Consider the following 23,223-nt stretch of genomic DNA (forward strand, 5'->3'; position numbering starts at 1 on the left):
GGTGCTGAGGAGTCGAACCCAGGGCTTCATGCATGCAAGGCAAGTGCTCTAGCACCTTCCCAGCCCCAAAAAGGAGGTAATTTGAGGAAGCGGATCATGTGCAAAGGCATAAAATGTCAAAGGATTGCAAATGGTGAGGAGACTGGAGAATATTTAAGCTACAGTAGAAGAAAGGTTGTGCTCATTATCCCTCTACTGGCTCCAGCCTACTAGGGGTTCAGGTTCCTCTGTAAACTATGTAAAAATGGAGGGTATTACAGAGGGAAAGGAACAATGGTTGTTGGTAGGAAAGAAGTCCAGCATGTGGTTTTTTGTTTGTTTGTTTTGTTTGTTTGTTCTGTCAGCCATGGGGCTTGAACTCGGGGCCTGGGTACTGTCCCTGAGCTTTTTTGCTCAAGGATAGCACTCAACCACTTTGAGCCACAGCTCCACTTCCAGTTTTCTGGTGGTTAATTGGAGATTGAAATTTCGCGGATTTTCCTGCCCCAGCTGGCTTCAAACTGTGATCCTCAGATCTCAGCCTCCTGAATAGCCAGGATTCCAAGTGTGAGTCACCAGTGCCCAGCTTCAGTTGTTTTCATATAGACATGTGGTATTAGCTCATGATGTCCGCTGGCCTAGAAGCAATGACTTCAGATCACTGACTCAACTAGGAAGCTTGTGAAGGGAGTTGTGCATGAGGTACTTTTTCCTTCAGTACTCAAATTTCATCAACTTCTTTTTAATTGAAAAAAATCAATCTATTGGGGTGAAACTGGTATAACAGAAAAGTTAATCATTTTTTTGGTCAAGAGTTGAGCAACATTTTGTACATTCACAGTTGACGTGGCAGGACCTCTGGCTACTTCATTAATCTGAAGCAGGACATTGGCCCATTCATCATTGTCTCCAGGTTCTCTTTCTTCTCCCCAGTCCCCACTCCAAGTTCTGGCAACCACCAGTGTCTTGCTAGGGATTTATCTATTCCAGATAGTTTATATAAGTGGGGTCAACACCATGCGACCTTTTGTATCTGGCTTCCTTCATGTATCAGAGTATTTTCAAGGTTCATCCAAATTACACTTTGTACTTAATACATTTTTATTTTTAATTTTCTGACTAAGATTCCATTGTATGGCTGTGCCATCCATTTGTATATCCATTCATCCATTGATGGACAGTTGGGCTGTTTCTACCCTTTGGCTATTGCAGATAGTCTTGCTCTCAACAGGAATGTTCATGCACATGTTTGAAGACCCATTTGTAATTCTTTTGTAATATATGTAGGGAGGATTTGAAGACTGTATGGCAATTCTATGTTTAGCTTCCTGAGGAACTGCTGAATGGTTTCTATTGTGGCTGAGCCATTTTATATTACCGTTAATAATAAACAAGCATTCTAGTTTCTCCATGTTCCTACCAACACTTGATAGTTTCTTTCTTTTTTCTTTATTGTTATAGTTATCCTAATAGGTACCTATTAAAATAGGTAATTCATTTCTATTTGTATTAAATTAAAACTGATGCCAACATCTTTTTGGGACAGTATTGGGATTTGAACTCAAGGCCTCATACTTGCTAATTAAGCCAATCTTCAAGCTCTTTTTTGTATTGGTTATTTTATTTTTTTTTTGCCAGTCACGGGGCCTGAACTCTGGGCCTGTGTGCTGTCCCTCAGCTCTTCAGCTCAAAGCAAGTGCTCTACCACTTGAGCCACAACGCCATGTCCAGCTTTTTCTGCTTATGTGGTGCTGAGGAATCGTACCCAGGGCCTCATGCATATAAGGCAAGCACTCTATCACCGGGCTATCTTCCCAGCCCCTGTATTCGTTATTTTTGAGATATGGTCTCACTTTATGCCTAGGCCGTCCTGGTCTGTGATCCCTGGTTTGTGCTTCCTGTGTTGGTGGGATGACAGGTATCTACTATTGTACCCAGTACTATCGTACTCCACTGGGTGGAGTCTTGGGAACTCTTTTTTTATTTGGCCTGGTCTTCCTCCAGTCTTTGCTAGGTGGCTAGGATCGCAATTCCAGCGGATATTGATATCTTTTCAGTTACTTGTTCTCCTTAACCCATGTGCCTTGGGGGACATTCAAGAACTATGCTATAGCAGGTCTTCTTTGCTCTTCATTTTTAGTTATTTGCCTTTGTTGTTGTTGTTGAGTTATAAAAGTTCTTTTAATTTTTGGATGTTAGACTCTTATCCAGATAAATCATTTGTAAGGGTTTCGCCCATTCTACATGTTGTCTTTTTACTTGTTATGTCCTTTAATGTATAAATTTTGGTAAGGTCCAACTTTTTTTCTATTGTCACTCATACTTTTGGTGTAGTATCTATGAATCCATTGTCAGTTCAAAGGTTAAGGAGATTTATTTCTATGACTTATGATTTTAGCTCTTAAATGTTAAGGTCTTGCTTGACCCACTATATTTCTTTATATGGTGTGAAGCAGTAGGGGTCCAAATTCATTCTAGTTGATTCTGTTTCATAACTGCTATAAGAACCAAAATGCATTTACTATGTGACCTCTTTGAAAAGTGTTGTTAGAGGTCGGGACAGAGCAGTGCTGAATCCTGGGTGCTGACGGTTTCTAGTTGCACCTGTACTGCGGTCTCAAGTTGCACAGGGATTTATGTTTGTGGTGTCCTTATCAAGGATGCACTTAGCAAAGCTTCCACCATCTGACATTAACTTAGCTGCAGTCTCATATGCACTACACCTGAATCACAGATGTGTGAAAGTGAAGATGTGCAGTGGTTTCCATATATGACAGAACTATATTGCTGAAAATGTGATGGTGGGAAGCAGAAAAAGATACTACAGAACACCAGTAGGTGTCAGTCACGGCCTCTCCATCACACTGCCTATCATAAGGCTGCCTGAGCATTCTTGATAAGTAGCTTAATTTGTGATTTAAAAGACAGTATTCCAATGAACTACAGTTTTCTCAAGGTCATTGTGCCAATTTAAAAATAAAAACAGTGTACTTACCTATTAATAAAGGCATAGTGATTTTCTGTATTGCCAGCAGGAGTTTTTTTTTTTTAAGAGCCAAATTATATCTGAAGCTATAACTCAAAGGAATTAGTCTGCCATTGAAATAGTAGAACTCCATCCAATGGGGCCAAGTAAGTATGCAAAAGGGAGGTCATGTGCACTAGCCAGGCATAGTCCTGATACTGTAGCAGATGGAGGTAAGCATCTACAGCATCCTTCCTGCTCACAACTTTCCTTTTTGTACTTGTGCCTTGTAGTTCTCTAGTTTTCCCAGAGTGCTTGGTATGTATATCCATAAGTGGAAGTCCATGCTCTTCTCAGTAGGAAAAATACCAGTGCTACAAGAAACATGGCAAAGATTTGGATAGACCTCCTTGTGAGGACTGTTTTTTTGGTGGGTACTGGTCTTAGGCTTGAACCCAGGACCTGGGTGCTATCCCAGAGCTTTTGTGCTTAAGGCTAGTGCTCTACTTCTGGCTTTTTGGTAGTTAGTTGGAAATAAGAGTCTCAGGGACTGTCCTGCCAGGATTGGCTTTGAACTGTGATTCTAAGATCTCAGCCTCCTGAGTAGCTAAGATTACGGGCATGAGCCATTGGACTTGGCGTATGAGGGAGTTTTTTTGTTTTGTTTTTTGTTTTTTTTTTTGTCAGTGGTGGGGTTTGAACTCTGCCCCGGGGCACTGTCCCTCAGCTCTTCAGCTCAAGGTTAGAGTTCTACCACTTGAGCCACAGTGACACTTTGGCTTTTTTTTTTTTTTTGCTTATGTCATGCTGAAGAATCAAACCCAGGGCCTCATGCATGCAAGGCAAGCACTCTACCACTGAGCCACCTTTTCAGCCCTTGTGAGGGACTTTTAAAGGACTTCATCATATATATAATAATCAGAACATGGAGAAAAAGAATCATTGCTTCCATCATCTTAAAACTAAATGCAAGTGGTTCTGTTAAATGTAGGTACTCAATAAATGCCTTACTCATCCCCCAAATAATAACCATATTCAGTGATATTTGGTTATTTAAAAAAGCAAGAACACACATAATAGGCCAGCTTGGGATAGTGATGCTAAATATTTAAGTATGTCAATATGAAATTTACAGTGTCATTTGGCTAAAATTTATAGGATTAAAAAATAATTTTATTGTTATTATTAAGCTGTCAGGTAATGAGTACAATGACAGTGTCACCCTTTACTTCCCCCCATTTTCTCCCCCTTCCATCCTTGTCCACAAGTTACATAGGTCATTTTCTACATAATATATACTAAATATCATGATTATAATTGTTCACCCTTCCTCCCTCCCTTTCTGTAGCCTCTCAAAGCAAAAACAAACACCACCACAACCAATAATAACAATAACAACATATTTTCATTTCCTGGAGTTTGTTTCAATAGATAGTATTTTAAATGTACAGAGACTTTACATTTTTGTGTTCCTCCCCTAAGAGAATCTTCCTTCAGTCCATGTGAATACTTAGAGTCCTCTGTAGGTAATCATGTCCAGTTATATTCTAGATCAGTTTCCACATATGAGAGAAAACATGCACCATTTGTCACTCTTTGCTTGGCTTACCTCACTTAGCATGATTTGTTCTAGGTTCACTGGATTTCTATTACATGTAGAATTAAAAAAAATACTTTCATTAGCTTAGTTATATGGAGAGAATTTCATTGTTATATTTCCACACATGGTTTACACTCCATTCCAAATCAGTATATCACCCCGTCACTCTCCTTTTCCCCCCACAAAATATCATCCCCCAAAAGATTCCCTGTTTTGTTTTCACAGATTTTTGTTTTCTCATAGTTTTTGTTTTCATAGTTGCAAGTAACCAATTTTAACCGTAGTCTATCTTTTCACCAGCCCAGCACCCTGTAAAGGATTTTTAAGAAAGTAATTCCATAGCATAAGATATGACTGTAATGATGTCCTTTTTAACACCCTTCAGAGTCACTGTCTATCTTTTAAACATAAGGGCCTAGACATAACAAAATAATAGCCTTGGTCCTGTTGAGTGTTTGTTTCTCAAAATGTATGTCATTGATTGATTGATTGGTCAATCAGTAATGTGGCAGTTTCTACTCTGCTACCAGATTTAAAGTTCTTCATTTTCCAATTACAAAAGACATTTTATTGCTAAAAATTGAAATGACACAAGAAGGTAAAGAGTGGCATTCCTGGTACTTTCCCTGATGGTAATCACTAAAAATTTTTTCTCTATATATAAAACTTACTTTGTTACTGCAATTAAAGATTTCTAATCTCCAACACTAGACTTTGTTAAGCCATTACATCTAGAAAGGTACACTTTTCATCTTCCTAAGCATACCTTCTCTTTGGCCTTCAGGTACCTCCTATACTTGGGAGGCTGGCCAGACTCTTTCTCTCCACCTCTTGCCTACCTCTTAGAACTTACATTTGATTTTCAGAACTCAAGTCAGATCCAGTGTTTTCTAAAAAGCCATTTGCGATTCTTTGTCACTGATAACTAGCTCACCTGATAGTATATACGAATATACAATGAGAAATATTTCCTCACTCCGTGCTGCTTTAACTGTACCTGTAAATTTGTACTCTTTATCTGTGTATGTATATGTGTGTTTGTGTGTGTGTGTGTGAGCATGTGTGTGTGTGATTAGTTGTATATGCAGGTTGGTTTTCAGCTCTCTACAGGGCCTCTTGTAGCTTTCAGCCTGTGAGTAGAATTGTTCTAGGATTCTTTGCCAGGAAAGTCACTTCTCTTAATCATTTCCCTCTCTCTGTCACCTCGATTCACTGACCTCAGGACCTTTGGTCAGGTCTGACCCTCCCTTGGATCACTTGAGCCCCATCTCTGTTCATTCTTAGTGCCTGGAAGCCCTCGGGATTTTCTGGACTTTTCCCTTCTGGCGCATCACTTGGGTGTCAGAGGTTTGTTACTTTCTTGAGCCTCCATAACTAAACACCATGATATGAGTGGCTTAAATAACAGACGTTTATTTTCTCACAGTTTTGGAGGCCACAGCACACAGTTAGTACCTCATCAGAATTGGTTCTTTTGGGGGGGCCCTTGGGTAGAATCTCTTTCATGCCTTTCTCACTAGCATTCTTGGGCACTCCTCTGCACAGCTGTGTGGCTTCGATCTCTGGCTCTGTTGTCTCATGGTGTTTGTCTTCTGTCTGTGTCTCTTAAACACCTTTTTATTTCTTCCATGACCATGCAATATGAGCCTCAGATTGCTCTAAGGGACAATGATATTAACTGTTCGAGTTAGTAAATTGTATTATGGTCTATGTAAGCATAAACCCCAAACCTCTCATACTTTCCTAACATTTTCCACCCCTCAGGAAGATATTACTCTGAGTTTAAGCTAATTAGAAATGTTTATATGTTTTTTCCCCCCAAAGATAAAATTTAATTCTGAGTTTTTAATTTTCAGCCAGAAAACCTTGCTCAGAAGCTTCCAAACCTTGTGGAACTGTGAGTCTGTTTATTCATTTTTTTTAAAAACAAGAACGGGAATTACTTAAAGGTTATTTGAAATAATAGAATATATCATTTTAATGTGTTTGATTTGTTACTTTGGGGCATCAGGTCAACCTGTGGCTGTGTCAAACTACTTAGTATTACAAAGTACTTTCAAGTTTGTTTTAAATGCCTCAGTTCATATAACAAGGATGTTATAGGTCCATTGCTTTGTCAGAATCCTTCCTGATAATCTGTATATTGGAAAATCTGTTTCTCTTATTTCTATATGAGATATTGATATACACAGTTAAGTGGCATACAGTGTTTCAGATACATGTGGAGGTTTCCCTGCATTAAAACCAGGTTTTAATTCACTGGCTTTAGTTCTTCGGTTGGTCACCTCTATAACGCTAATATTTGCATCAGTGAAGCTCCTTGTGAGAAATCTGTGGGGTAATGTCAAGGAGTGCAATAAAGACGTTCCCACAGGCCCCCATCTCTTCCTGCTTGCACTTCCTGGTCTTCATATATGACCTCCAGCTGAACTAGGTGCTGCTCCCCCCCACCTGTAAATAACACAATCCTTATTTCCACCTGTCTCTCCCAATCATGAAAAGTATTCTCTTGTAAAGATCCTAAATTAAAATATTAGGGTATTTTATTTTAGATCACTTCAATGATCTAAAGTAGATTATAGTAACTGTGTCTTTACATCTTTTCCAGTTCCAACATCTGAGTTATGCTAGGTTAATATGCTGTTTATCTTTGTTGGTGTTGATAATAGATCACATTCTCTTGAGTTTTCACATGTTGAGTAATTTTAATTTTAGGTTATGTCCTAGAAGTTGGGAATGTTGCATTTTAGAAACTGGAATCGATTCTGTCTAATACTTTTTGTTTTCACAAGTACTTCACCTTGTATGACTGAAACAAAAGCAACTGAAGTCTTGGTCTAGTTCTTTCATCCTTAGCTGTAGTATCATGGTAGGCATGATTCTGAGTCTGGTCACTGATTTAAACAGAGTCTGTACATAGAATTGGGTTCCCTCCCCTGGCTCCTTCTGATATTCTTCCTTTTTTCCCCCATCCCCCCATGCTGGTGTAGGGCTCTCCTTAATGAGGGCGGGAGAGAGCAGTAATTTCCTGTGGCCACATGGTTGGGTAGATACAGCAGCCTGGTGCAGGGCTCAGCCAAGTGCCAGCATGATCCTCAGTCATCTGCACAGTGGACTTTTCCTTAGTTTATGATGGCTTTGGGCACCAAGGTCTTGAAGACCCTTACCTCATTCAGTCTCTGCATTGTCAGTGTAACTTAAATTTAGTATGTTAAAAAGTCCCTTTTAAATTTCAACCATAATAGTGAGTACTTTACTGATTTATTCTTATTTGGGTGTTTTGTAGTTCTTTCTATATGTAGAACTTGAGCTGAGGCAAATAATTTTATTTATTTTCAGTACTGGGGTTTGAATTCATGGTTTAACACTTGCTAGGCCAGTGCTGGCCACTTGTGCTATGCCTCCAGCCCTTCTTGCTTTAGATTTTGTGGGGTTTTGTTTTTTAACCTTGCTTTGTGTTCACCAGACCTGGCTTATATTGTTTCAGTGGGGTCTCACTAACATTTTATCCAGCATGGCTTTGAACTGTGATCCTTCTTATCTTTGCTGCACAAGTAGCTGGGTGGAAACCAGTGTGCCTGCACAAAATAATGTTTTAAGTCAATTCCGTTTAGTTTTTATGTGGTGGCACTCTAGCTTTTGTGTAACAAATACAGATTTGCCATTTATATGGTGTGTGCCTAACACATACTCATTTATAGTCTTTTAGCTCAAAGAATTATAAGATCACCTGGTAATTAGATATTCCTTTGTACAATTAAATCTTCAAAAATACTGATTTTTGCTGGGAAGGTGGCTCAGTGGTAGAGTGCTTGCCTTGCATGCATGAGGCCCTGGGTTCGATTCCTCCACACCACATAAGCTGAAAAGGCCAGAAGTGGAGCTAGTCCTCTACCACTTGAGCTGGAGAGCTGAGGGAAAGCACCCAGGCCCAGAGTTCAGGCCCTATGACTGACAAAAACAAAAACAAAAATATTGATTTTTAAATGTCAGTATTTTAAATCAGTCAATTTATGTACACAAAGCAAGGAATAGCCTCTATCAGAGAATCAGGTACTTGACTCTGTTTTGTTCAGCTGTTGCCAGTAAGGGCTCACTGCCAGTATGCATGCAAACCATAACTGTGGATTTGGGCTTTAGCAAAAAAAAAAAAAAAAGGCATTATTGCAGAGCCAACTTGCAAGGAGGCCAGGAGCCATAGCTAAAACCTGCTTCTTCCTCCAGAAGCAAGAAACTCCTGGTTTAGTGGCACGAAGGGATGATTGCTTTTCTTCCCTGGGGAGTGCTGTGTGGGGATAATAAGCATGTGACATCGCCTCTACTCATGTCCACTCTTGAAAAGCAAACCATAAAAATTATCAGTAAAAGACCTGGAGGCTTTTCCTGGGGGAAACACTTCAGGTATTACTGTCCAGCTATATCTAATCTTGGCTGATTTCAGTGCCCATGACATTAATATCATCTACAGTATTGATTTAATCTGTCCTAGACTTCAGGAAATTTTCTTTCATTCTGTTCATTGACAATAGCACCAAGTTTTAGACATAAAATATACTTCATGAGGACTTACTGATAGGGTTGAAAGTAAAATTTATTAAAACCTAGTTCTTTTGTCCAAAAATGAGTGATACAAACTTATTTTCTCAAATTTCCATATGATCTCTGACAGTTACTATGTAGTTTTCTCTGAACTGCTGGTTACCGATGAAGTGGACGTCCACCAGAGTGTGCTAAAGACACTTCTGGAAACAGCGACTGCAGGCTTGCCTAGACTTGCCAGCCTTGGCAGTGATTGTGTGTGTGTGTGTATGTGTGTTTCATTTTTTAAAAGGGAACAATTTAATAGCTTGTTTGTGAAGTTCTTTTGCTGTGAAATAAATTCTGTGCCTTGACAGCTGTATATTACTGCAGATTAGGAATGTATGTATGTATATATGAATGTTCATACATAAGTACATATTTAGTACTTATTTAGTGCCGTGCTGGGAGGAAACACTGTCTCTGAGCCATACCCCAGGTCTCTATTCTTACTTATATGGTGAATGTTTAATCTTTTATTTCCTGGTTCTCAGTAAGCCAGCCAACAATATCTTTATTATCTGAATTTATCCTTTAGAAATGAAAAGTTGTATCTGGTTTTATACAACTGATATTGGTTTTTTTTTTAATATACAATGGGGGAATTTGCAAAAATCTGAATAACTTACATGACTGAAAAAATAATTTTTATGGTGTTGGAAAATACAACAATATCAATAGATTAAATATTTATGATCTTAGCATAAAACATTTCTTGCAAAGGACCATGAGTTAGCTGTGATGACTTACTTTGTGTTGATGTTTAAAAGCAGGGTGTGCAAGCAAGTTTTGTCTCATTTATTCTTGATGAAATTCGCACTCCGCATTTGTAACTGATTATCTGGCAGAGATACTAGATAATCACTTTTATCTTCCCTTTCCCCGCAGGTACCTCCATTCAAATAACATAGTTGTGGTTCCAGAAGGTAAGCATACTTACATTTTTTTAGAAGACAACATAAGTAAAGCTTTGCTTTCTGAATAGAACAGCTCATCTCCTTAACCCTATTTTAGTTGGTGTATTAGGGAATTTTAATTATAAAGCAAATATACATGCTTCAAAACTACTTTCAATAAGTTCTGTTAAGAATTTTGACTCAATACAGTCCTGGAGAGACAAAGGACACATGTTTTCTCTCATGTGGAAGTTAGAACTAATTTATAAATATCAAGTAACCACACAATGTGTTGCACACACACAAGCATTTTGACTAAATCTAAATTGGCTCTAATGGTCAGGTAATTTATTAGGTAAATTAATATTAGGTAAATAACAAAGCAAGTTTTTCATTTAATAAATCCAGAAAATTTTTTGTGTATCTGTTTTTGTTTGTTTGGGGTAGGGTCTCCTATACAAGGGTAGCCTCCAACTTAAGTGGCCTCCCAGGGTGGCCTCCAACTTGAGTCCTCCCTGCCTTATCCTCCTTAGCCCTGTGATTACGTTCATGTACCACATGGCTACTTCTTGAATTTCTTATTTAGTCAAACAACTTTTACATTGTCTTTGTTTCTTTTTAAAAATTAGTTTATCTTATTTCAAGGTAAGAAATAGTTGTCAGATTTGTAGAACTCAGTGTGACCTGTGTTTTTAGTGTTTTGAGAACAACCAACATGGGAATGTAAAGAATTAAAATGTTTCAACTTGAACTCGATGTCACTCTCAAGTCAGACTAATTTCACCTTTCCGTTCTCTTCTCTTTGAAGCTATTGGGTCTCTTGTAAAACTCCAGTGTCTGGATCTTAGTGACAATGCCTTAGAAATTGTTTGCCCAGAAATTGGTCGTCTGAAAGCTTTACGTCATCTTCGATTAGCTAATAACCAGCTGCAATTCCTACCTCCAGGTAATCTTAGTCTACAGCATACAGTAGTTTGTTGTCTATCCTAAATTATCCCTGTTGCTTGCTCACTGTATGCTTAGGGAGTGGGTTGTGGACATAAGTAACTTGCAAGTATTTGATTGTTTGAAGATGAGAGAAAGGAATGTAGGTAAAATAGGACTTAGAGTTTTCTTCTGATGTCAGCATAAGGGGCACATTTATGTCTTAAATGGGGTTATTGATACCTCTATAAAGAACTACTTCAGTTCTCAATTCGCATAAGAGACTAAGGTGAACTTTGTGATAGAATTGTCCTAGTATCCACATCTCAGTAAGTAACTGGTGTCCATCAAATTTACTTTACTAAGGAATCATGCTAGAATTTAGTAGTACAATTTGAATTGAGTCATATAACTGTGAGTTCTACACATGCTTTACCCACCATTAAACACTTCGCATTTTTGAGAGGGTATCAGGTACCCTCTGCTGTGACTCCACACATTTATGGTCTCCACAGTCAGACAGCATTCCCTATGTAAATATAGAGAGCGTGTGAATAAACATAGTATATGTTGGGTATCATGGGAATGTTACTAGGTAATTATGGAGGGAACAGAGACAGATACAGGTATCACAAAGGCTGGATTTGTTGTTTACTCAAATTCTTTTAGGGACATCAATGTCTTTCATTATATTGAAGTGAAGTGTGTGACTCAAAATTACAGTTTCCTACCTGTCATAGAATTTGGGGGGGGGCAGGGCATGAGAATGTTAAATCTATGCCTGTGAAATCCATAAATGAAAAACTTCCTTTCTTTGGGGCCAAGGGTGTAGCTCAAGTGGTAAAGTACTTACCTAGCATGCATGAGGCCCTAGGTCCAGTTTTCAGTACCGTGGGAAAATAAGTAAATGAAAAACTATCTCCAGAATTTCTTCCAAACATAGATATTTTCAAGAGAAAGTGTAGTAACTAATTTTTAGACTTTATACATTCGCCTTAATAGGTTCGATGCCATTTATACAACTTATATTCATCTAGCAGTGACTTCACTTTAAAAATAAGATTTTAACCTTACATTGCAAATGTCTCATTTCTAACTATGTTTACTGTGAAAATTTTTAGTCAGATTAGAATCAGATCGTTGCTTTAGGGCTTATTGTATCTGAGCAGACTCAGCAGTGTGTACTCATTCTAGCCTTCTGCAAGTTTATATCCTCAGATACCAGAAAGTTAGGTTCTCTTTTGAGGGTTACCTAGAAAATGTATCAACAAACATAATGCTCGTAAGTTTTTGTATATGACACGTAAACAGGCTAGAGAGCCAAAGTACATGGTTATAATACTTTATTTGTGAGCTCTTTTTATATACATAAAATAACATGTAAACCTAGAATTCTGTCCCATGTGTTTTATCATTCTATATAAGAACAATGTGTTGCCGGGTGCCAGTGGCTCATGCCAGTAATCCTAGCTACTCAGGAGGCTGAGATCTGAGGATCACGGTTCAAAGCCAGCCCAGGCAGGAAAGTCCGTGAGACTCTTATCTCCAATAAACCACTCAGAAAACTGGAAGTGGTGCTGTGGCTCAAGTGGTAGAGTGCTAGCCTTCAGCTGAAGAGCTGAGGGACAGCGCCCAGGCCCAGAGTTCAAACCCCATGACTGACAAAAAAAAAAAAAAAAGAACAATGTGTTGTAGAGTTTGGTCATTTCCTTCCACTATTCTCTGAGGTTAGTGATGTACTTCTAGTAACACTGCTTCTCAATAACTAAGGACAGGTTATGTGTTTCCTGATTATTTTCACATCATTTTTTGTTTATATCTGACCTGTTACCCAGTAGAGTTGGGGCTTACTCAAAATTTTGTTTTTCTAGTTTTACTGCTGTCTGTGCTTCATTTTGAGACTAATTCTGGAACAACTCTATGGAATAGGAGCTTTGAGTTGAACTAAGTAGGCTTTATGAATGGCCTGGTGAGCCTCCTGCTTACCTCTTCTCCTTGTGCTGTAATTAGAACTGCTTTAGTTTGAATGGGCAAAGGACAGAGTACGGTTCCCAGATGATTGCCTGTGTTTGGAGACATGCCCTGGAGAAGTATTGTAACTGTAGAAAAGAAATCTGAGGAATTGTCATGCTGGAGACACCAGCTGATACCCAACTGGCAGCCCCTTCTCCACAGTTTGTACTGTTATGTATACTTCTTCCTACATTCCCTGAAAAAGATACCATTTAGCATGTTTATTTAAACCTTTAATTTCATATCAACTACTAAAAATTTGAAAAGTCTAGATAGATACAGAGTTTTAAAATCAGATAAAAGAATAGATTACAGGGCTGCATGCCAGTGTTTCATGTCTATAATTCTAATTACTCAGGAGGCTGGGATATGAGGAGCGTGGTTCAAAGTCAGCCCAGGTAGAAAAGTCCAGGAAACCCTTATCTCCAATTAAGCACCTAAAAAAGCCAGAAGTGGGGCTGTGGCTTAAGTGGTAGAGTGTCATCCTTGAGCAAAAAAGCTCAGGGACAGCATCCAGACCCCATGTTCAAGCCCTAAAATCTGCGCACGCGCGCGTGCGCACACACACACGCACACACACACACACACACAGAATAGATCACAGAATGAGGTCCTGATATGTGGGCTGCTATCTAGTTCTAGTGGGTTGTTTGCCCGCCTACCTTTTCTCAGACGTTCCCTCTCCTCTGTCCTGTTGCCTTGTTGGGCACTACCATTGTGTGCTATGTACCATTGCTTTTTCTGCTCATCTGACTGCCCAGGCATAGGTAAATGCCTGATCCAAGCAAACACCCGTGGGAGAGAAGGGAAGGAGCAGGAAAGCAGGGGGAAAAAGAGGCAAAATGAATTTGTCTTTCTCTCTGGACTACTGCGCAGTACTGTGCTAAGGGCTGATAAGTAGCTGTGTGGATTAAGAAACAGAAAAAGAAAGAAAGATGAAGCAGGGAGAAGGGGAAGAGGACTTTGAAACTTTCCTTACATGCCAGTTCAGTGCTGATCTTAAGGTCCCTGTGCTTAAGCTAATACTACTTGGCTTCCAGGAACTGAAAATGCCAGCCACTTCCAAAGCTTGAAACAACTGGGTTACAGTGTAGCATCGGTTGTGTACTGAACTTCGCTATTTTCTTGACTGTTGTATGTATGGCACAGTAAACTCTACTGTAACTGTTAGGTCCTGAGTTCACAAGTACTGCCAGGAATGGCAGGATGTCTCTGGATTCATTTTACTTGTCACCAGTTTTTGGCCTTTTTGTAATATGCTTGCTGCCTGTCCATTAGATGTGCATTTTCCCTTTTGAGTGCTAGTGCTATCCTGAATGAGGCACAGAGACAAGGAGAAACGTGAAGAACATTGGCAAGACACTTCTATCATTGGGGATTCACATGACTTGTTGAACTGAATATAAATGGAGTCACTTAGTATCTTCTCTATGTCTACTTTCTTTCACTGAGAATTACTGATCTGAGGTGCAGCCATGCTGTTGCTCATAACATAGTTAATTCTTTTTTATTGCAGTATACTATTCAACAATGAATTTGCAATGTGTATTTTCCTGTTGAGATTTTTTCTAGACTTGTGTTCATATGAGTAAAGCTAATATAACATTGTTGTGCAAGGCTTTTGGTGGACATATGTTATTTCTTTTGAATAAATATCCCAGTGAGGAATATTGCTTCATAGAGTAGGTATGTACTTAATCCTTTAGAAGAAATTGTCCAGCAGTTTTCAACATGGTTGTACTAGTTACATTCCTCCAAACCATATGTAAGAGATCCTTTCCAACATTTGTTACTTTCTGTTCATATATATTTTTTGTATTTAGCAATCTTAATGAGTATTGCTCTTTGGGGAGAGGGAACTACTGGAGTTTTTAGAACTCAGGGCCTTGCACTCACTAGGCTGATGTGACACTGCTAAGTCATACCTTCGGCCCTTGCAATGATTTTTTAATTAGCATTTAATTTAATTTGTGTTCATCTCTTTGCTAGTGGCCATCAGTAGCTTCTCATATGTTTACAGGATATTGCAAATAGTCTTGAATCCTCAGAGGGACCTCCCTGTTATACGGACCAGCTGCCACTTTTTAGTGACTGAGGAATTCACATTGCCTTTTACAGTTCTGCCCCTTGCTTTTTCCCGCCACACTGCTCCTCTATACAGCTCCCACTGTGTGGCCTTTGTCCCCTAAGCCTTCCCAAGCTGAAAGCCTGTAGTACAGTGAAGACATCTCAGTGACTTGTTTTCTTGCTCTCATTTTGGATGAAGACTGGTGGGAAGGGGGTGTGTGTGTGGGGGGGGGGGATTATCTGCATCTGCGGGTCCTCTGAGTTCTACCCTGCTCTGCCTGTCCTCATTCAGCTCTTTCAGGTTGCATTGGCTTCTCTTTAAACCTTGCTGTGGCAGATTCCTTGTCCTCTATTTCAGTCAACAGCGTAGGTCTCTTGCCTTTTAAAATGGGCCTATCACTCTTTGGACTTGGTTTAGCTCTCCTGTATGTGTCCTCATCTCTATGACAGGTTTTAAGGACTGTGAGTGTGTAGTTTATCCAGCCTGTGTTGCAGTGAGATCTCTTTTGGACTTTCTAACTTTAAATTGGCATTAATTTCCGCTTCCCCCAACTGCCTGCCACAGTTAGCTTGTGGTTCTCCCGTGCCTCCTTTCTGTCTCCTCCTGGGTTGAATTTGTCTTAGTGTTCCGTTTCATTTCCTTTGTTGGCTTTGTTCCAGGGCTCACAATATGCACCTGTAATACATTACACTTCAAAACCTGTACCGCTTCATATAAATAAGAACCTGACAGTAGTATACTCCCATCTCTCTCCTTCCTTTGTGTTATTGTATTATATGTTTTATGTTGAAGAATAATTTTTTTCCTAGGTGTAGAATTCTGGTTTGAGTTGGACACTGGACACCTTTAATTATGGCTACTCAAGAGACTGAGATCTAGAGGGTCAAAGTTCAAAGTCAGTAGAGGCAGGAAAGTGCTTAAGACTCCACTGCCAATTTACCATCAGAATGCCAGCAAGCTGAGCAGGAAGGAGAGGCTCTGAGTTCAAGCCACATTACCAACACACACACACACACACACACACACAGATTTTGTCTTTTAGCTCTTCAGAGGTGACCTTCCATTGACTCCTGGTCCCCATTGTTCTCATTTGTCCTTCATGCCACTGATGCCCGGTGGGTAATGTCTTGTACTGTGGCTGCATTGAAACTTTCCTCTCTGTCTTTGATGGCTTTCATATGGTAGCTTGACTATGATACATTCAATTTAGGATTTCTAAATATCCTTCTTGGGGTTTTCTTGATTTACAAACTGGAAAGATTTCTGCTCTTTCCTAAAACATTTTCTGCCCCACATTTCTTTTTTGTCTCAAACTCTGTTACACATTAGGTCATTTATTATTCTGCAGGTCACCAAAACTTAACTTTTTTTGTTAAATCCTTTTGTGTGTGTGTGCATGTGTGTGTGTGTGTGTGTGTGTGTGTGTGTGCGTGTGTGTGTGTGTGTGTGTGTGTTAGTATCTATTGACCTGTCTTCAGTTCCAATACTACTTTGTGCTATCCACTAAGCTAATCCTGGACAGTCAGGTTTTCTTGACTGATGTTTTGACTGTCAGCTCTCTGTGAACTCCCAGGAGACAAAGATCGTGGTAACAAACAAACAACAAAAAGTAACTTAGGAGCCAGAAAAGAGGTTGCTTACATCTGGCATATAAATCAGCCTGGTTATTTTTTTAAATGCTTTTATCCTTGAAAAGTTATTTTATACACCAAAAAAGGAAGGATTTTTAGCCCAAATTAAAAACAGGAACGAATTCTACTTTAATGGTTAAAAGTATGTACAAGCGCAGAGATGTGTCCTGCTTCTCACCAACAGAATTGTTCCTAAAACTCAGACTTCACATTTATTACTTAAAATATTTTTTCTTCAGTTAGGCCTTGTTTTATTGAGATAAGCTTCAGCATCTCTTCTTAGGCCTGTCACATCCTTCCCCCTCCCCCCGCCCCAGTGCTCTGAATCTCTGTCCACTGGTTTAATGTGGAGACAGGAGAAAGGAGCAGATCACTTTTTTCCTCCAGAGGTTACTGGCAAACCAGACTCTTGTCCCTTTGAGCAGCTCTGTTGCTACCCTATTTCTGGAGACTGATTATCAGCTGTAGGCTTATGGATTGTAGCTCAGGCTATAGTAATTCTTCAGAGATTTAGAGGTACCTGTGTCACCCCATAGTTACAGGTATGGCCAAGGTGTGCTACCATGGAGTTCCCTGTGTCACAGTTTCTAGGAGTGCGAGGTGGTCCAGGAACATGGGATCAACCCTGGCTTCACATCTCCTTGTGCTTGTTCCTCTGTGTTTAGCACTAACCCCAAAACACCATGTACCTCTCCTTAGACAGATGCCACAGTAATTCTGAGTGATTTTCCCTTCTGGGAGACTAGCTTTTCACTGGTTACCCATTAGTGCCAGTGACAGCTCTTGTCTCTGTGGAAAAATATCTAAGAATGTGTGCCTGGCAGAGCACCCCTCTATAGTCTCCATGCTACACGTGTGTGGCTAAAAATGTATATGATTTTGTCTATTTTGTCTTTTGTAGCATTATCTAGGAGACCTGAAAAATTCTCTCTTCCTTCCACTTAATGAAAAAGTATGTCTTGGATCAGAACATATCATGACCATGTTGTATGCTGGAGAAAAGAGAATGCTAGGAAGGAGAACAAAGTCTGGATTCAGGCTTCAAATGGTAATTTATTGCCTAATGTTTTAAACTATATACTTCCAAAGAAGAGACTAGACAGAGATGAAGAACTGAGTGTGCTAGTATAGGTAGTCATTCCCTCACTGCAGTGCTAAGGGATTAGGGATACCCGTGTTGTTTGTTGTCGTGTTGGCCTTACACATGTTAGGCAAGTACTCTTCCAATTTACTTGCTAGAAGGACTTAGGAATATATTGTCTACTAGAGTCTAAGCTAATGTTCAGAGCTTGTTCTTTACAGGGGCTGGGAATGTGGCTTAGTGGCAGAGTATTTGCCTAGTAGTATGCATGAGGCCCTGGATTTGATCCCTTAGTTCCACATAAACAAAAAACAAACAAAAAAGAGAACTTGTTCTTTCAATGACATTAACATACATAAAATGTGTTCTACTTAAGTACTTTATTAGCAAAGTAATATACTTTGGTAACTTTATAGTTGCATACATTCTATTTCAGTGTGTACATAAATTCATATTCTGGATTAAATACAGTACATATTTCTTTTACTATATATTACTGTATGTTGTACAATCTGCTTAAAAATAGAGCTAAGCCTTTTAAATTGTAGTAGTAGTAATAGTAGTAGTACTAGTAATGCTAGTAGTAGTAGTATTGAGTATTGGCAGTACAGGAGTTTGAACTCAAGACCTTTCGTTTGGTAGTCAGGCACATTACCACTTGAGTCACAGCCCTAGCCCTTAAACTTTATTTATATACTTTTATAAACATTGACAATTTGGCAAAAACCTTAGAATAAAGATGTCCATAAAATTCTTTTAAAAGAAAAAGAAGTTTTGTTTTCTAGACCCTGTATCCTCCTCAGTGCCAACTACAGAAAATATTCCTTTTTAGGGAAGGTGTGAAGGGAAATGGTAGGAAATTTGCCAAATGTCTGAAAAACAGAAGTGCATTGTGATCGTATTTTTGAAAAAGAGAAGAGAAGGGAAGTAGGTCCCTTAGACTTGGAATGGCAGAGGCTGTCAACCAGGCTTCTGGCACAGGTTCACTGTGCCTTTTCCTTGGACTATCCCTTGTGAAGAACTTTAAAAGCAGCTGACATCATTTCCAAACTTTCCTCATGCCAGGAGTCTTCTGTCTGCCTGAATCCAAATAATTTATGACACTGGGATGTGTTGCAAGTTCAGTGCCATGTGGGGACAGAAAGACAGAGAAATGCTACAGAGGACAAGAAAGAAAGTTGAAGGAAGCCAGGCACTGGTGGCTCATGCCTGTAATTCTTGCTGCTCAAGTGACTGAAATCTGAGGATCATGGATAAAAGCCAGCCTGAGTAGACAAATCCAAGATACTTTTCTCTCCAGTTAGCCAGCAAAAAAGCTGGAAGTGGAGAGGTACGGCTTAAGTGGTAGGGTACCAACTTTGAGCAAAGTAGCTAAGGGACAGTACCTAAGGCTCTGAGTTCAAGACCCAGTATAGGCACACACATTTCAAAAAAAAAAGGAAGTTGAAGGAGTCACACCTATCAAGAGACCTGCGATGCTGCGCAATGCATGCAGGGACAAGGGGGGCTTGGATATTTACATTTCTTGTCTCTGAAATGTGTCCGCTTCCTAGTCTGTCACGCACATGGATTCCAGGTTTCTCTCTCTCAAATACATTTGATGGACCATTTCTGTAAAGTCCCTCACTTAAATAAATTGCCAAAACTGTGTGGTCACCATGAGAGAAGATAGTACTGAATTCTTACATGTTTATTTCTTTTTATGATGAATACCAGGAAGTAGAATTTAAAAAAAAAACTTGATGAATATAGAAGTGGTTCTTTATCTTTCAGGATGAACTTTCTTGAGAACTTACAAACTATGTTTTCTTAGCTTCTTAGTTTTCATGAAGCTTCGGAGATTTAGTTGTTATTTTTGTATCTAAATCAGCTTGTGTTTCAGAGATGGCATAGACTAATTTCATACCCTTGGATATATTGACAAAAGTTGTCTTCACAGTTCATTTTTTCTAAGATCTTTCAAGTATCAGACATGCTTATGTTAATAGTAGTTAGCCACTGTTTGAGGGAAGAAAGCAGTTTTAGATACAAAGGAATTTTTTTTCTGTTTATTTTATAGCTTCAATAGATTGATACCACCTTGATTTCACTATCTTGTTTTATGACAAGATCAGAAAATTATACTTTTGTGTCAAATTAGCTAATTGTGAAAAAAAAATCAGCTGGCACAATGTAAAGCCAAAGGTAAAGCCCCCAATATGTCATTAGAAGTAATGTCACCAGGAGTGGTGGTTCACAAATGTAACTACTTGGAAGGCTGAAATTGAGTGAATGGAGGTTCAGGGCCAGCCCAGGCAATAGGTTCATGAGTCTTTTTATGAAGGAATAAAAGCTCTTGTGGTTGCATGTGCCTGCCTGTCCTGATTTCTCAGCAAGTGTAAATAGGATCAAAGTGGAGGCTGGCCTTACTTGAAAAGTAACAAGAGCCAAACAAATGGGGTTGGGGTGTGGCTCAAGTGATTGAGTCCTGTGTTCAAATTTCTGCTACTGCCAAAAAGGAAAAGAAGAATAAGTTAAGATCTTAAATATATAAAACATCAAATTTTTTCATTTGTTGTTTGAGTGTGATTTTTGTCATCTGTAAATTGTGTAAACCTTATTAAAATTTTCATTTAAATAAGACTATTCTGTAAGTAATTTTACATATGATGGTTGGTTTAGTGAATGAAAAGCTTTATAATTTGTCAAGGGGTTGTCACAATGAGAAGCAGTTAAAGAACTGTGGTTATTACCCATTAAAGCCTCTGCACACAGTGGGTGTTGCAATTCTGTTTCATCTTAATAATCCTTTTATTGTTTTTTTAAATTACTATTTTAAGCAGAGGCTGATGAATTTTAAGGAGTTGTACTTTTCACTGTGCATTTGTTTGTAGGTAGTGAGCAAATCTGAAATCAAACCTGAGGCTGTGCAAACGAGGGTTCCAGAAATGAAGGCCCTCATATGCCAATAACAGATATTACTTCACTATTTCTTAGATGATGATGTGCTGAGGCCCTGTTCCTGACATACTGGAAGAGCTTAGTCTGGCAAGCGGTTACAGTTTCCATCCATAGGTCTCCCACAGGTCCATGTGTTGAGGGACTTGGTCCCTGGCAGGTAGCATTGTTGGGAGGTGGTGGGCCCTTGTTGAATGGCGTAGATCACTGAGGACTTACCTTTGAAGGGCCCCTTCCTATTACTTGCTCTCTGCTTCCTAGTCACCATGAGGTGAGCAGCTCTGCTCCATCACGTGTTTCCCACTGCTGTCATGTTCTGCTTCACCTCAGCCAGACACAACAGAGCACCTGGCGGTGTTTTGAAACCTCGGTGAATCTTTCCTACTTAAGTTGTTTTCTCAGGTCCTTTGTCTCAATAATGGAAACCTGACTTAACACACAGATCGGATTGGTGTCTTTTTCCTTTTTCAACTTCAAAAAAAATGTGTCATTCATCACTTTAGTTTGAATTTCTAAACCAATACTCGTATTATGGTATTTATTTTTAAAGGAGCATCATCAATTTTATGGATGTTATATTAATATGTAGGTTCTAACCAAATACGGATTCATTTTCCTTAAATGAGATAGCTTTTACTATGAGTTCATTGTCATTCTCATAAATTGAAGTTTACTGATAAAAATGGCTGAAAAATACATATAAACGTTTATAAACTACCAGGACTTAGAATGTTTCTAAATGCATAAGCATTCACATAAAAATGAAGATTTTGTAGCAAATGCTCATTTAATTTTTTATTCCATACAACCAAAATAAATACTACCTTGAAATTTATGACTAACAAAATGTTTATAAGAAAATATCCAAGGAAGTGGAGCTGTGGCTCAAGTGGCAGAGAGATCGCTTTGAGCTGAAGAGCTCAAGGACAGCGCCCAAGCCCAGAGTTCAAGCCCTGCGACCAACCAAAATAAATAAATAAAATAATAATATTTTTAAAAAAGAAAATATCCAAATATTTCTGGAATGAAAAATCCTCCCCTGCACTGTCAGGATTTAAGCATTGACTTTTGACAAAAGTATGAGGATATATTTAAAAGACTGCTATCTTTTTTAAAAAAGCCTTATAATGTACTAATTAGAGACCAGTTAAATGTTTCAAAGAGGAAATTCATACATATTCCTTTCATGCTTTTTTTTTTGGGGGGGGTGCTATTCCTAGGGCTTGAATTTGGGTCCTTAGCTTTTTTTGCTCAAAGACAGCACTCTACTACTTAAGCTACGCCTCTACTTTGGCTTTTTGTTGGCTAATTGGAGCTAAGAATCTCACAGACTTTTCTCCTGGGCTGGCTTTGAACCTAGATTCTCAGATCTCAGCCTCCTCTCTATATATCCTAAGTAAGGTGACTGTTTACTTGAAATCATTGTGTGTCTTTACTCAAGTCTCCTTGAATATTCTACATAGTTTCTCTAAACTGAGCAGAGTGTTAGTTTAGCTTTGTAAAAATTGTGGTAACTTCACATTTTCTTTTGTCTGCTCGGAAAAGCATGGCTATTTCTCCGTGTCAGCCATGGGCACACTAAGCCTCAAGTGTGGTAGCTAATTTCTTCTCAGCTTCACAATTAAGGCTATTCCAAAGAGTAATGCTAAACATTGGAATCTCTCCCTTTTGTCTTCATTTAATTATTTCTTAGTAATGCTCCTTATTAGGCCAAATTACTTTGGTATGTCTAATTAAAAATTAAATATCCTATAATGATCTGGCTTTTAAGGAGACTCACAGACTAATGATGCCTAGCTTTTTCAGTTTGTTATTGGCCTAGACTTCGCCAGCTTTGGTTTCCTAATTTAGTAACAGAAATAAAAAGCATGCACGACCCGGCAGGTTTGGTATGCCGGCGCCCAGCCAGGAAGCATGGGTTTCTTAAGTAAATGGCCCGATGGGGATTTGAGTGAAACACAGATTACGTTACGTGAGCTTTGCTCTTCGCCCATCCCCAACTATTCAAGGGAACTGGCCTAAACTGCACTGTCTGTATAAAGTCTATCTTGTTCAAACATAGCATACATACAAAATGATGTATGGTTTCCTTTTTTCAGAATTAAACAATCACCTTTCATATTTGTGGTTTTAATTTCTTTCTTTTGTAAGCTTGAAAACATATTTTCTCTTGATAAATAGTGCATGTAAATAAGTTGTGGATTTTATTCAATATCTGTAATATCTTTCAAAATAGCATAGTTCTTGGTAATGATACACATAGGTAAAGTACTTCTGGGAGGAGATGAAAGAAGACAGCCTGGTTTTACACTGTGGCTCTGGCACCAGCAGCATCATGGCTTGTGACTGTGGTGTCCCTTGACTGTCTTGTCCTGTAAGTGTCACTAATACTTGAGCCTAGCAGGGTTTGCTGTACCCTCTTTCTGAGTTATGAGCCCCACAATGCTCCCGTTGGCCCTCACTTTCTTTCTCACTGCTGCGGCTTGTCTGGCACTCATGTAATCTTCTTGAGGCTCATTTCCTCTCATTTTGTAGAACCCTAAACACCGAG

At 39.0% G+C, this 23,223-nt stretch overlaps 1 protein-coding gene across 2 annotated transcripts in view; it reads left to right on the forward strand.

Moving 5' to 3' along the window:
* Lrrc28 (leucine rich repeat containing 28) overlaps positions 1-23,223 on the forward strand; it is a 62,710-nt gene that overhangs the window by 7,151 nt on the left and 32,336 nt on the right. For both annotated transcript variants that reach the window (XM_013012188.1, XM_013012189.1), the window contains exons 3-5: positions 6,401-6,441; positions 10,011-10,048; positions 10,827-10,964. In XM_013012188.1, coding sequence (XP_012867642.1) covers positions 6,401-6,441; positions 10,011-10,048; positions 10,827-10,964 — 217 coding nt within the window. The remainder of the gene's footprint in view (positions 1-6,400; positions 6,442-10,010; positions 10,049-10,826; positions 10,965-23,223) is intronic.

The sequence above is a fragment of the Dipodomys ordii genome, unplaced genomic scaffold (assembly GCF_000151885.1).
Source record: "Dipodomys ordii isolate 6190 unplaced genomic scaffold, Dord_2.0 Scaffold15, whole genome shotgun sequence".
Lineage (NCBI taxonomy): Eukaryota > Metazoa > Chordata > Mammalia > Rodentia > Heteromyidae > Dipodomys > Dipodomys ordii.